Here is a 14,905-nt window from a genome sequence, read left to right on the forward strand (position 1 = left end):
TGGGCTGAGGGGCTTTGTGGATTTTTTGGTGGTCTTGATTCTCCCTCTATTGGTCTTGCTTGCTCCTTAACCCCTCTCCTGCACTTAAGCTGTTCTTTATGTTGTGTGGTCACCATGGACTCGAACAGGAAATTCAGCTCCAGAATGGTGCTGCCTTACCTTCATATGGCTCCCCTTTCCAGGCACATCTTGTTATAACTTGCCTGCTTCATGGCTGTTGGTGTTTAGGGCATAGCAATGCATTAACTCTTTACTGCTTAGGTTTCTACATTGGTTAAAAAACCCAGTTACTATCTGATGGGGACAAAAATAATCCTTAGGGGAGAGGAGGACTTCACATTCTTAATGACAGGGCACCATCTGCACCATTTTTTTTCCTTTTCTCTTGTTTCCCTAGTGTTGTGTTTCTTGCACTTGTAGTTGCAGACTTAAGGCGGCAGATGCTACTTTTCCACTGTAGATATATTAATATCTGTAGGGAAGGAATTGATCTGTACAGAAGGGAGTGTGAAATCTATTCTTCCTAGATGAGGATGAAGCCAGTAGGATTTTATAAAATTTGGATGGAGAGTATTCTCAGAGCAGAAAATACAGGTATCCTTTGTTTTTTGCTTACAATTTAACATTTAATTCAGTTTAATGAAATTCAAATTAATATAACTCTGACAGAAAGGGTTGTGGTCCACTATAGCCTGAACTGCAGGTGATGCATTCTGCAGTTCAGAACAGTTTTCCCTTTAGGTACTGCAAGATATCCTTCAGCATAATAAAGAATTGCTTCAGCTTTTCACGTGGAAATGGACAGGGTTGTGCTGGCTCTGTAACTGTCGGCTGGGGGGCTGCGGTTGGCGCTGGAGTAACTGCGGGAGTAACTGGCTTCCTTCCCGACATTTTCCAGATCCAGTTGTAGTAGTACTGAGTGGAGCCGAAGACTGAAGGCCGTTTGGGTCTGGCACAGCCTATTCCCCAGCTGGTCACACCAATTTGCCAGAAGGCGCCAACGCGCTTGTCTTCACAGACAAGAGGCCCCCCACTGTCACCCTGTAGCAGAGCAGAGAGGATTAAGGTGCTTTTGCATGCCCCTGAAAGCAGTTAGAGCTGGCTCCTTTACTCTCCCAGCCCCTGCCAGAACTGCATTCCTGGCACAGCAAGGCTCTGCTCAAGTGGTGGGACCTGCAGAACCTTGACTCCCTTGGGAGCAGGATGGGGGCCCACTGTAATGGGGGCTTTCTGTCTCCCCTGTGCTTGGATGTTTCAGGGTTCTGGACCCTCACTGAGCAAGGACCCATGGATGGGAAAGAGGACAGAAGCTCCAGTGGTGGTGCAGAGCTGGGGCTGGGAGAGCAACTGGCCAGGGAAAGCAGGTGCTAGGCTGTGCTTGGGTGGTGTGATGGGGCTGCCCACACTGCTGGGACTGGGGACTATAGCATGCTCCTACCTGGCAGGTGCCAACACCGCCCTGCCCAGCACACACGTTGAAGTCGTAGATGTACCCACTGAGCCACTCGCTACTGTTGCATAGCTCGTTATTGATGTATTGAACCTTGGCCTGCTGCAGGATATCTCTACCTGAAGCTGTGAGCAGAGAAAGGAATGAGTTCCCAGCAGCTCCTTGCCCATTCTCCAGGCCTGTGTGTTGAGATCATTCCCTACGGCTTGGTTCTGCCTCTAGAGAGCTGTTGGAGTGCTGTGTCACTGCTGTCTGGCGTTGGGCAGCAGGTCAGGCCCATCTCTCCAGAGGCATATGTCCCACAGCCCAACTCTTATTTTGGCCTCTGCTGTCAGGAAGCCCCAGCCATCCCTCCCTGCTGTGCCAGCCATGCCCTCAGGGCACAGGTCCTTTATGGGAACTCACATTTTACAATTCTGTCACCCCAGCCAGCAACGTAGCAGTTGTTCATGTTTGACAATTTCACCGAAGGTGCAGGCAGGCAGGCGGTCTGAATGTTGGACCTGCACCGGACTGGCTTGTCCAATTCCACCAAGGCCATGTCATGGAACTCAAGATTAGGAACGTAGTCTTCGTGCATGATCAGTCGCTTAATGCGGCGCACTTCCACATCAGGGCTTGTTTGGGCCAATGAAGTGGCCCCAAGCACGATGGCCCACTCGCTAAGGGGGCTGGAAGGCAGATGGAGAGAGGGGTGAGGGGATGTAGAATTATGTGCTGTGACAGCCCAGCACTTCCCTGCCTTCTGCTTCCTGAGGCAGAGAGGAAAGACAGAACTACAGACAGTGAAAGTGGACTCGGGATATGTTAAGCTGGAGGCTGCTAGGAAGCAGTGGCATGAGCCCACTCTTCTGCCTGAGCAGTCTCTCAGCTGGGCCCTGCAATGGCCTGGTGCTAGGCACACTGCAAGGAAATGGGATGGGAATAGCATGCACTGGTGGTGTGGGGATATCCCTGTACCCTGGTCCTCCTTACTTGGTACGGTTGACAAAGCAGTGGGCAGCTGAGAGGAGCCACTGTGAGCTGATGAGGGTCCCTCCACAGACATGAATGGACATAGGTGGGTTCCAGTAGCAACGGATACTGGCAATTCCTGCCCAGGCCCCAGTCCCTGGCAGGACATCTGAGCCACCCACAACGCGTGTAGAGCCGAGGGTACTACCCATGGGCCGGAGACCACAGGTGTCTCTGTAAGCAGAAAGTCATTACTGTCCTGTGAGAAGGCTTACACAAGGTTTGGTTGCAAAGCCAGCAGGGCCAGAGGTGGGTGGGCCCGGGCATATGTCGGCCTGTTTCTGCTTGAGCCCTGTAGACAAGCGGTGCCAGCAGCCTGGGCGCTGGTGATAAACTGAGGCTTCTGCTCAGGGTTTTGGAAACTGGTATGGCCACTGGTGGCAAGCAGGCATCCTGAGGGAGCCCCCTCAGCCTTTGCCTGGGTCTCCTCAGGTCAAGCCTGGGGCTACTTACCCACAGGCTCCATGTGCAGGCCCGCACAGAGCCAGTAGGATGAGGATACACAGCAGAATCATTGTGGTCAGAGACACAAGTCAGCTGCAAGGAGAGAGGTCTTGTCACCTCCAGTGCTGCTGCCAATGCAGTGCCCACAGAACTGGCACAGCCGCAGTGCCCTTGGCCCCGGAGCTGATGTCACAGAGGGACTGGTTCCATGTTCTGGGCACGGTGCTGACCTCTGGAGGCGGTGGGGGGAAGGGCAACATAGAGCCACAGAACAACAGAAAGGTCTGGATTGGAAAGTACCTTAAGGATCCACTAGTTTCAAACCCCAGCCATGCACATGGATGCCTTCCACTACACCAGGCTGCTCAGAGTCCTATCCAAGCTGGCCTCAAATGGTAACAGGAATGGGGCATCCATAGCTTCTTTGGGCAGGCAACCTGTGCCAGCACTGTGACAATGAAACAAGATTTTACTTGTCATCCAAAAATCCTGCAGAATTTGCAGCAACAACAATTAAAAGCAACACACATTTGGATTTTTAAAAACAATTTGTGAAATTGTTTTCATTTGCTTTACTTGAGACAGAAAAATCAACTAAAATGCAACTTGAGGCCTCAAGGAAAAGAAAGTCTCAATGCCTAAACTCTTTTGGTATTGTTTAGAAACTAACTGTGAAGAATTCTAATTAAAAGTCATTTTCCTTCAAGAAGCCAGAGCACCTTTACAGTTGAGCCTGTTCATTTAGTTGTTTCCATTGGACTGCTGAACAGCTTACCTCTATTTCAAGAGGTACAGCAGAGGCTGTGCATTTGATTGCCATTTCAGTTACTGCCAAAAAATTCCTCTCTTTGATTACCAAACTCCAATTTTCTTAGCTTTCTTTGATGAAGTTCAGGGAGGACCAAAAAGATGGAAGGTTCCTGCCCAGATAGCCAGAGTCCAGTTTCAAGTTCCCTTGTGTGCTGCACAGCACACACACAGAAGGATCAGATGTCAGAAGCCTAAGACACTGCATTTCCAGCTGCTGTCTCCAAGACCTGAAAACCCCTAGGATTTGCATTCCCTTATTACACTGCACCCTTGCCCTCCTTTCTGAGGGGCCAGTTCCAGCCCTTTGGAGGGACCCTTTCCCTTTGGGCATGACTTGCCTGCCCACAGCTGCATTTTGCAAATCCCAGCTCAGGGAGGCCTTGGCTCACACAGGAGAATGAGTGGGACTGCACACATGGCTATCTGTGAAAATAGGCCACTTTATTTCTACAGCAACTAAGTCACCATTGGCCCATTACACACATGTGGAGGAGGAGTGTGGGCAGGACACAGTGGGCCTTTACCACTGAGGCAACCTTTGCATCAGCAGGCCCCAGAAGGAAAGGGTTGTGGTCCACTGCAGTCTGAATTGCAGGCCATCAATCCCTCCCTAGCATGCCTTAGGCTCCAGGCTGCCCGCCTTTAAGCTGTAGTTTGACTTAAGCCCGAGATGAGGCTGGGCTTTTGTGTCTTTGAACTCAGTAAATCTGACAAAGCCCTTCCCCTGCCTTGGTTACAGGGGAAAAGGGAAACAAAAAGATTTATTTCGGTTTGTTGCTGCATTTCTTTGGCTTTTAAGGCAGAAATGCTCTTCATGCTGTTGCCCGATTGATAAATGACACAAAACTCGGATAAGTTTTGTGGGTGCTTTATTAAGGGCCCGGGGAGCTGGTGGACTAGCGTCCCAAAGTCCGAGCCCCCAAATTCACGTATGGGTGCTTCCCTCTTATACATGCAATTCACAACAAAGTCTCCAAGAAACAGTTCCCCATTCCCCTTTCCTAGTCACAGACCCCTTGTGATACATTCCTTGGTTCACAAACAAGATCATTAATCTTCTGCTTATCTTATTCTAAGAGCATTGTGTGCTGCCTCCAGACAGGTTAGCATTCTTACTTTCCTGCACTAGTTTAAATATTTTTTAAATCCCTAAGACTACCTGCTAGGTTACACACAAAACCCAACACACTTTCAATGGCTACAAAACTGCTTTTAACAAACCAATTCACACACAACTCACTATAATTAAACATTTTGCTAAATTTCATTTCTTTTCCAACAATGCCATGCCAACAGTGGTATTTTGGGCAAAGTGGGCATGAGTTTGATACCTTTGGCTTTTGCAAAGGAAAAGGAGAAAAAGAGGGGGAAAAAATGAAAGAGAAAAGAGAGAAAAAAGAGGAAAAAAAGATACAGAGAAAAAAGGAGAAAAAAAGAGAAAAATAGGATAAAGGTTTTCCCTGGAAAATGTGTTTGAACCAAGGGAAGCCTGAACATCATGTGGTACATTTCACAAATTTCACCCTTACAGGTTCTTGAGGATCTTTGTTGTTCATGGCCACATCCCTTGGCCAAGTGTGATCTAAGGAGGTCGGCAGCTGTCATCTTTGCACATTGAAAGTTGCTGTGGTCAAAACTGCAGGGTTTTGGTTTTGCTTTGATATTTCCCCCAGTTTGGAAATTCCCCCTCCTCCCTTGCTCCCCTGGGGTTTTTTTTCCCCTTAGGAACAGGGCAGGAAATTTACTTTTGGTCTGAAACTCTCAGGCTCTCCCTCTGTAATAAATACTTTCAGGTTACTACTGCATTCAACATAGGTGATAGTACAGGGTGTTTTATATGGGTATGGGAAAAACTAGAAGCCTGTGTTTTTAGAACTGCGCACGGAGAAGCCATGCTGAGGTGTGGATTATGGTTATGGATTGCATGGAGGCAGGAGTGGATGATGCCTGGGAGGACATAAGAGAGCTGTACTTCCCCAGCCCCAGCTTGTACCTTCCCCCTGCTATACAGATGAAGAGGCAGCGACTAACTGGGGAATGATGAGCAATGCTGTCAGTACTCAGTATGAGAAGTCAGAAAGGGGTGTCTGCTAAGGGCCATCAGTAGAAGGGCCATCAGTGTTGTGGGTCTGTCCATTGCACAAAGTCCCTACACCCGCTGCACAGTGTTACAGCATGTGCAGCAAAATACACTGTGATGCTACATTAATAAACAGTTATTTCCAAAGTCTTTAAACAAATATTAGAGCTTTTAAACCAAGGGAGAAAGCCTCCCCAGAAGCTCTAGTGTGAGCCTTCACCACAGGGCTGGACAGCTCATAGGTGGATTTCTCACAGAGGCTGCTCCTAACTTGGAGAGGTCAGAAGAATGATGTGATGGGGTGCAGACATTGTTCTGTGATTTTTTTTTTTATTCTTGAGTTGATCATCATGGGGCTGATTTGATCTTGTCACTTTGTGCCATGCAAAGATTTTTCAAAAAAACCTGAGTTTTTTATTCAATGAGTCATGAACAAATTGGAGTTGTTCAGCCAAAGCTGAAATTTGAGGTTTAATTTCAGGAACACTTGCTGCCTGCGCTTGTTGCAAAGCTGGAGCAAACTGGACTTCAAAGAAAGGACAGGACTGCACCATTAAGGGATACAATGAATATGAAATCAAGAGAAGTTGGTATTTCTTCCTTGGATGGATGCACTGATTTAACTGCAGTTTCTGCATCAGCTGGCTCCCCAGTATTGAGAGCAGATGCCACTTTTTTGCAGACCTCTGAATCCTGTGCAAGGATGTGCAGATACCACTGATCAGGCACAACCACTGGCATCATGAACCCCACAGCAGAAAGCATCAGAAAGAGGAGGCCTTTGCTCCAACAGAGCAGGACGACTGCAACAATCCACATCACTCACTAATCTCTTGGGGGCTATGTGGGCACTATGTGAGTCATCTGCAGGCAGGTCCATGTGGCTAGTTGTTCTTGTGAGGGACAAGTGGTGTTGTTTAGCAAGATGACGTTTTCCCAGACTTTTTTTTTTACATTTAGGGCAGTTTAAGCACGTATTTTAGCTAAACACAGCTTCCTTAGAGGGATCCTGCCTTTAAAAATGGAAGTGTGGGGAAGAAAGCAATCTATCCTTATGCAGAGATGAAACAGATGTTTCTCCTCCATGGCTCTGGGCAAACCTGCACAGACCTAGGGGTAAGGACCTAGCCCAGTAATAATGGCTGAACTGGTGCACATCTGATGCCCACTTTGAATGTGAGCACAACAGCCACAGTAACAGGATGGAGCTTTGTATTCTGTCCCCAGGCACCCCATTCCAGTGGGTACAGTTCATCCTCAGGACCAAGTAGAATGAGCAGCACATCCCTCATGACTTGTTCTCTGAGCTGGATGAAAGCTGTATGAGAGAGGGTGAAGATGCTGAGTGGAAAGAAATGGCAAGGTAAATCCCTGCTGCTGGCTGTGATGGGAGAGAAGTGCCCACAATGGCAGTATCCTTGGGCTCTGCCTTCTGCTCTCTGGAACACTTTCTGCAGCTGCAGGTGCTTGCTGATCTAAGCAGCCCTCTGCTCTTGCCACCACTGAAATTTAGCAATGGAGTTGGAGATCTGGAGCTGAAGAGGAAGACAGTATCAAGTGCAGGATCAAGCCCTGTGAGGCCTCTCTGTCCTTGCACAGCCTCTGAGTTGAGGAGCTGCACCACCAATGAAAGGGGGCTGCTGTGTCAATAGCGTCAAAGGCACTGAAGGTAATGTGCAAGCCACATTCCTCTGGGCGTGGCCAAGCTTGGTTTGTCACACAGCCCTTCTCTCCCAAATCAACCCTGCCCCAATGCCACATCCTTTTTTGGAAGTCCTGCTGGATCTTCAAATTCTGTAGTTATCTCTCTAGCATTGCTAAGGCTGGCTCATTAAGTAAACTCCTCAGGCATCTAAGGAAACATTTGCTTACTACACTTCAGCCTATTAGTCTGCATTTTGTACAGCCCTAATAAGTGGTGTCCTACATCTGGTAATCTCACTTACTAAGTACTACTTATCTATACTGAGAATTCCATAATCCTGCATTACCTGGGTTACCTTGAACAGTTCAAGTTTTTGAACTGCACCTATGGCTAAGCTTTATTAGCCTTACTCACACTACCTCTAACCAGAATCCAGCTAATGGGACATCCAACTCTCTCTGGCTCTCAGGGTGGAGTGGCAGTCCTCACCTTCCATTGGAGGCTTTTTCCCAGTCCTCCTAACACTGGGTTTCTGCTCTCTGTCCTGCACTGACATCTCACCCTTTTCCTGACCCTCACCCTGTCCTAAGCCATATCCAACAGGAACTTTGCCAGCAAAGGCAGTCTGCCTTGCACCAGCCCTTTGATATTTCAGTCTTCATCAATTCCCAATACACTCAAAAAAGGAGAATTGTATTTAAGCATTTCTCATGGAAGGAGGAACTGACTCCAATACAACTTTTTAATAGGGCTGGAGACTCCCTAACAGAAAAACAATTTTAAAACCTCTACAACTGACATAACAAAAGTATGCATATGCTACAAATGGTAAAATGAAAAAACCTCCCCAACTTTCCAGATTTTATTTGTACACTTTCTTGTCTGAAACTCAGCTCCAAGTTATTGCTTCATAGTTGTCACTAAAGCATTTTAATAGAATAGTGACAATTTTTAGAATTCCAGCGCAGAAATCAGGAGGAAGATGGGATCCTCTTGCACACTTTTGATTTTAAATTTTTAAAGACTCAATACTGTGGCCAGGAATGAAATAAAACACATGTTAGGGGGCAGCAGAGATAGAAAAGTGGAAGTTTACAATTGACTTCTAATTTAATTTAAGAAGTGACTAGGAAGAAAAAGATGGCGTATATATGTACATATACATACAAAAACACACATAATATACACAAATATTCAAAGATGGAAATAGTATTTCTGTAGAATTTGAAAGATTTAAAATACAGAAGGAATCAAAGTAATAACACACAGAGTATAAAAATTCCAAGAATATACTTAATTGCAATTCTCATTCCATAATTTAATAGTTAAAAATCGGCTAGCATGAAACCACAAAAGATACAAAGGTAGTGAAATGAAAAGATAAAAAGTATGTTTATTCTTGCATGTATTGAGTATATATATACACTGTAACTCCAAAATGGCTTTTTTCACCACTTCTGAAAGACACAGATTGCACTGCAGGTATCTTTATAGTGTTGCACATTAGGGTTTTAGCTCCTATTCTTTAAAAGATTTTGAGGATTTGTCTCGCAAGATTTTTTACAATAGCAGAGAAACAAATCGTTAGGATCTAAATTAGAAGCTTTCCTAAAGCTAAGGCCATGAAGAGAGAACAATGATGACAAATTACACTGTGATTTCCAAGTTATCAGGCAATGAAAGACCAGAAGCTTACAAAAATGAAGTGACTGACTAATCTATCAACTGCAAATGCTCTGCATCAAGTGGTGAAATTGAAAATCAGTAGTGAAAAGGGCACAAATCAGTATCAGTCTAACAGATGAACTAACCTGAAAAAATACAACTCTGTGCAGCTGGTCAGAGACCAATACTGCAAAATCAGTTAAAGTTCAACAATTAATGATGAGATTCTCAAAACTATCTGATCAATTCAGAGTACAAGTTCCAAAGCCACACCCCTGTTTCTGGAAATCTCATCTCTAAAATGCTTGGCTTTGCTGTTTCTTCTTTTCCATATTACCATCCAGCCAGTTTTACATATCAAATTGTATATTGTTAGTATAAGATTTTTTTTTAGTGTGTAATTCCTAAAGAACACCACAAAAATAAAAAATCCAAACTTAAATTGAATTGGAATTGTATTTATTTTGCCTCTTAAACTTTATAACATTCACTACTACTTACATATCTGAAATATAATTCTGTTTCACAAGAGCTTCTATATCTACAAATGTGGAAACCACATACAGTTTTGCATTAAGAAAAAATCCACTGCTCAATGGAGCAGCCTGCAAAGAAGTCACGGTAACTCTTTCTTTCTTACCTGTCAGTATTAACCCTCTGCCAAGAAACTATAACACAACTTCAAAGGAAAGGGCATAAGATTCACATACAAAATTATATTTAATCATTTGTGCAGATGTTTGGTCAACAGATGAAAACAGTTTTAGGGTAAGTACTTATATATTGCTCAAAATGCTTCAAGGAAAATAAAAATTTATCTGAGACATGCCCTGAGCAATCTAGATTCCTTAATAGTGCAATGTTGCAGTGATCCTCGTTTCACCCTGGCTTTTGCAAATGAAACACAATAACTGCTGACAGAGCTCCTAAATGGCTGACACAGCACAGTATTATATGCACTACAGCAGTTCTTGTAGCTTTGCCAAGTTTCTCTCCATCCACTGGATATTGAGCTGAATTGTGTCAATTGCCTCTTTTACACAATGCAGTTGAGAACTCTCTTCTGATTTTGACTCAAAAAATGACTTGACCTGCATAGCAAGAATAAAGAAAGAAAAAGAAAATCTTAATTAAAATCAGTATGAGCCAGATAAATAAGTTCTGCAGCAAAGGCTACACACACATGTTGCAGCAAATCTGTTTTTGAGAATTGTTTGTATCTATGCAGTAAACAAACCTCTCAAAGGTTTTCCCAAAATGCAAGGAAAGCATTTTTCACACATACAGCACCAATAACTCATTTGGTTTCAATATGTCATTTCACCAATAAACAGATATTCATTTACCATATCACAAAGCCAACAGAAAGTATGCAGAGTTCTGAAAAAGGAGTGCTATTCTGTGACAAAGAATTGGTTGTTGCAAGCAACCCTCTCCAGCATTCTGGAATAGCCCCCACACCCAATCATCATTATAACTATCAATGCTAACACCTAAAATATTATGGATCAAACCATTAACACCAATCTCTACCAAATTATCTGAATGAAAACATTAGACTAAACCATAAACAATTCTTGATACATTAACTTCAAGGCCTTCTTAAGGAAGACAACAGAGCCTTCTGAAAGCTATTAAACAACTCCTGACTGATACTCAACTTCCACAATAACTCTTTGCGATTGATGATGGAAAAAAACAGCAAAAAGCAGTTTTTATGGCACAGTATCACATTTCAGAGATACAGAAAGCAAATCTTGTCTACAAAATCTAGACCAAAATTACATATAGATCAAGTCATTACTTTGTGAGACAGTGTGTTCCAGTGTACAGGAAAACAGACCAGGATAAACCAATAACTGGGTTCAACTCTGTAATGCAACTCTGTCACAGACTCAGTATATAATCTCCCAGTGTCTATGCATATATTTACCATATGTGAAATAGGGAAAGCAACTGATAGGGAAAGAAACTGATATATATACTCTCAACAGTATGTCAAGGAGATAAATAAAATGCAAACATGTGTTTTCCTCATCCTTCAACTAAATGAAAACAGCACTGGCACTAGAAAATAACCCTTTCTGGTAGATTGTGCCACCAACCTCAAGCAGATGTGCCTTTGTTGCAAACTGAGAAGCTGACCAGGTAATAATATTCTGGATAGTATATGAGCCTAGGTGAAACCTGTAAGACAAACAAATATTTTCAGCCAGGAGACACTTTAAGATGCAGTTTTGGCTTATGTATGCATTCTTTTCTACTTTTTCTACTTTTTTGTTTAGTAATTCCAAAATATTAAAAGCACCTAAATACAATACCTTACATTACAATTACATACCTTATTTTTCAAAAGAAATAAATGTTCTTAGAAATACAAGCCTCTAGCTCCCTATTCCCTCTAAAATGTAACATCAGAGCAAGAGCCATGGAAAATTTTCAAACTTCTATCAATAACAGATCAAATAGTAAAGAACTGAGGACACCACACAGTGAATATCAAGATCTGTATTTGTGGTACGTATATGTTCTAAAGCTCTACCAGAACTGAACTTGCAACCAGGTTTTCCTTCAAGTGAAATAACTGTAATATTAGTTATAAAAAGCTTGCTAGAGCAGAAGTTTTCATAGAGGAGAAACTTTTCAATCAGAATGAAACTATTTAAAATCAAATCTGGGATTTAGAAATGGACGTTTCTAGTATTGTGGGCTTTCTGAAGACTTGGGGGGCCAGCTTTCCTGCTGGGTATCCTTCAAGGACAGTGAAAGATAACATATTTCTGAAGCAAGTGGGATATTTTGGTTACTTGCTTTTAGGAGTGGTAATTCAGAAACTATAAATGCTGAATTGTTTCCCTGGAATCCATTTGAATCCGTTTGATCCACATAAATATCTTTCAACTGAACCAATCATTTTAGAGACAGCAACCTTTCAAGAGAAACTAGGATCAAGATTGTGAGACTCTAGGATGATTGTTGAGAGTTCAAATTTAATGTAGCAAGTTATATTTGCAAACTCTGATTTTAAAACATGATTTTGAATTTTAATATGAAAATTCTTATATGAACACTCATATTTATAGTCTTGTTTGAAACAAAGAAACATGTGCTTTTGCCACTGAGAGGTTGAAAGTTTCAGCTGCATGAAAAGCCTTACTTTCGTGTAAGCTTTTCCCAGTTCTCTTTGACGAAGTCCCAGGCCAGCAAATATCCAGGCAAACTCTGGCTAACGGTTGATATGATATGTGAAAGCTCCTGTGACCTGATGATTTCTCCTTCAAGACTGTTCTGCATTAGCCTATGAGACAAAGCATATGCAAAGAGACAGGAAAAATCCCCATGATTCATATGTTCACATGGGTTTCCTAAAAGTCCGCAATTAGATGGAAAAAATGATATAACACATCAAGCAAGGAAATTCTAGCACCTGGAAGAAATCAATGTTACATTTTATTACAACAACTCTATTTACTTAAGATTTAATTTCCAGAAGTCAGAATGACCTTAGCAAGTACCTGAATTTTCACTGGGCTTGGAAAAGATGAAGTAAATTCTAATAACTTGTAAAAGAAAAACAACACATTGAAGATGTAAGAGAGGGAAGCCAAAGATGAAATTAGCAGACAAGTCTGCATTGTCCATGCAGTACTAAGATTTAGCCTACAGAGAGGAACATAATGTAAAGTCAAATTTTCACCCAAATAAAGAAATGGAAAAAGGAAGAGCAAAAAAACCCAAACAACAAATATACCTCAACTAGTTATTATTTTGATTATAAATATTTATCAATCTTTTAAGGCTCTATAGAGCAGTCTGAAATTTTGCTACCTGCACTGCAAATCTGAAATTCTGTGTTACCAGTAGTGCAAAGCCTGTAAGTTAATCTTTTCTCTTTATGCATATTCAGAATTTGTTTTTTTGTGTTGCTCTGTTACATAAGTTATTTTTAAGTGAAAAATACAAGGTTCTTTGTGTGTATGGAAGCCTGTGCAAAACATTTGGATGGATCATCTTTAGCAATCAGAAATTTTTTCAACAATAGAAAAAAGGAAATGCACTTTTCCTGGAAGATTTTATCACTTGTAATTTACACAGCATACAACTTTCTGGCTCCTTCATACCAGATCAGCTTTCTGGCATCTTCTGTGCTGGCCAAGGCTTCAATCATTTTGCTTTTCTCTGCTTCAGAAACTGAAGAGAAATACATCTTCAGGAGGAATTCCCAGCCATCATCAGACTTGGCACCAACTGCAAATATGGCTTTCATAACATCACTAGGCAGACTACAGGGAAAAACAAAAAAAAACAAATAAACATAGGGGGTACAAAAATGCTCACCTGAGGAAAGAAGAAAGAAGTCACAAAATTAAAATATTAACTTGAAGGAGATGCCTCTCTTTGGAACAATTTGATTCTGTAGCAATTGTTAAGATTTGGCATTACTGAATTCATGCCAATCTAATACTTTCAGTCACTAGGAAAAAGCAAATCATTTAGCCACATGAAAAAAAAGTAAATTGTACTCAAAACTGAGAATTTTCTACAGTTAAAAATGCACATGGATCCACAGCAGAAGGAATTCTGCATGACAAAAACGTGTGCATTGGCTTTGCCACTAAGTAATGTTCTTTCAGCATGCAGCTCAGGAAATGCAGATGAAAAAATATTTATGGCTGGTTTTGCAGCTAAAACTAAATGAGAATGGAGACAAGTCTGGCACAGTCACTCTCTCATTGTGAAACAGCTATTACTTCTACACATGGAACAGTTAAAGACAGAATCACATTCTTTATCAATACTAAGTCGGTTGTAGTGGTGTGGGGGGTTTTTTTTCAATTGTTCTGTTTGCTGTTGGGGTGCTTTTCCCAAGTACAATGGTGGCAATGTAACAAGAAAGGAGATGGGAAAAAGAAGTAGAAGCTCAGTTTTTGTGGTACCTTACTGTTCCATTAGACTTCATCCAAGTCTCAAACATCCTAGCCGCAGTTGTTCTACATTTTCTTATATCATGGGTGCAGGCAAAAGCCAGCAGTGTTGACCGGAGCTCTCGTTCAGACAGGGTCCCATCATCTGTCCAGTGCTGTTGATCCATTTTATCTCCAAGCAAGTGCTCTATCCTATGCTAAAGGAGGAAAAAGTTACTAGCAATAGCTATTCCCTTCCAAGAGGATTTTCTATATAGAAAATTAGTTTAAAGTAAGAAAAAATAAAAATTAAAAGGTTGAGCTTTTGAACTGTGGAAGCTAAATATGGTAGTTTTTCATCTATATGTTACAACTTACACATGCTATTTCTTAACTGTAGGAATGAGTATCAGATATCATGTAAATCTGAAAGATGGGCCAGATTACATGTTAAACTGCACATGGAAACTGAAGACTCCTCTCTGAGCCTCCTGTAATCAGCTTACAATCACAAGCACTACAACTTCTGTATGTTCAACTGCTTTTAACTTCACCAAGTCACAGTAAATACTCCTTCATTTAGGACAAAGAAACGACTTTTGTATGTCTATAGGCCAAACGCCCTTCAGTTTTGTAGTTCTGTAGCTTGCCAAAACCACAGCCAGATGTGTGATCAGCCACCATATTTCAGCTGAAAATTCTGAACTTAAATAAAACTGCATAGACACTGCATTGCAACCCAGAGCTTGGGCTGTTTATAGCAGATTCTTAACAACTTTGGGTAAATTAAAACACTGCTTTTTTCCTTATGTTTCCTTAAGCACTCATGAATTATCCCTTCCTAGCATAAAGAAAAAATGTCTGCTATTTTACCTAATAATTTAATAATTTTC

At 42.1% G+C, this 14,905-nt stretch overlaps 2 protein-coding genes across 3 annotated transcripts in view; both read right to left on the bottom strand.

The window, feature by feature from the left end:
• Window positions 1-720: 720 nt before the first annotated feature.
• Window positions 721-2,979, bottom strand: LOC131096219 (acrosin-like). The gene is made up of 5 exons (XM_058044535.1): window positions 2,918-2,979; window positions 2,426-2,638; window positions 1,856-2,121; window positions 1,439-1,575; window positions 721-1,041 (listed from the first exon to the last, which is right to left on the bottom strand). Exons 1-5 carry the CDS (start codon window positions 2,977-2,979, stop codon window positions 721-723), a joined length of 999 nt encoding a protein of 332 aa, XP_057900518.1.
• A 5,829-nt stretch (window positions 2,980-8,808) lies between these two features.
• Window positions 8,809-14,905, bottom strand: part of LNPEP (leucyl and cystinyl aminopeptidase) — a 49,952-nt gene continuing 43,855 nt past the window's right edge. For both annotated transcript variants that reach the window (XM_058044056.1, XM_058044057.1), the window contains 5 exons: window positions 14,046-14,230; window positions 13,230-13,391; window positions 12,266-12,406; window positions 11,214-11,295; window positions 8,809-10,199 (listed from right to left, as the gene is read on the bottom strand). In XM_058044056.1, the coding sequence (XP_057900039.1) occupies window positions 10,068-10,199; window positions 11,214-11,295; window positions 12,266-12,406; window positions 13,230-13,391; window positions 14,046-14,230 (702 nt within the window). In that variant the 3' untranslated portion in view covers window positions 8,809-10,067. The remainder of the gene's footprint in view (window positions 10,200-11,213; window positions 11,296-12,265; window positions 12,407-13,229; window positions 13,392-14,045; window positions 14,231-14,905) is intronic.

The sequence above is a fragment of the Melospiza georgiana genome, chromosome Z, assembly GCF_028018845.1.
Source record: "Melospiza georgiana isolate bMelGeo1 chromosome Z, bMelGeo1.pri, whole genome shotgun sequence".
NCBI lineage: Eukaryota > Metazoa > Chordata > Aves > Passeriformes > Passerellidae > Melospiza > Melospiza georgiana.

Excerpts from the sequence above, each read along its gene's own strand:
- LOC131096219 (XM_058044535.1), bottom strand. The coding sequence starts at position 2,979 with ATGATTCTGCTGTGTATCCTCATCCTACTGGCTCTGTGCGGGCCTGCA. Across the intron at positions 2,639-2,917 it reads CCTGCACATGGAGCCTGTGG|AGACACCTGTGGTCTCCGGC; the intron begins GTAAGTAGCCCC and ends TTCTGCTTACAG. Across the intron at positions 1,042-1,438 it reads GCGGTGTTGGCACCTGCCAG|GGTGACAGTGGGGGGCCTCT; the intron begins GTAGGAGCATGC and ends GCTCTGCTACAG.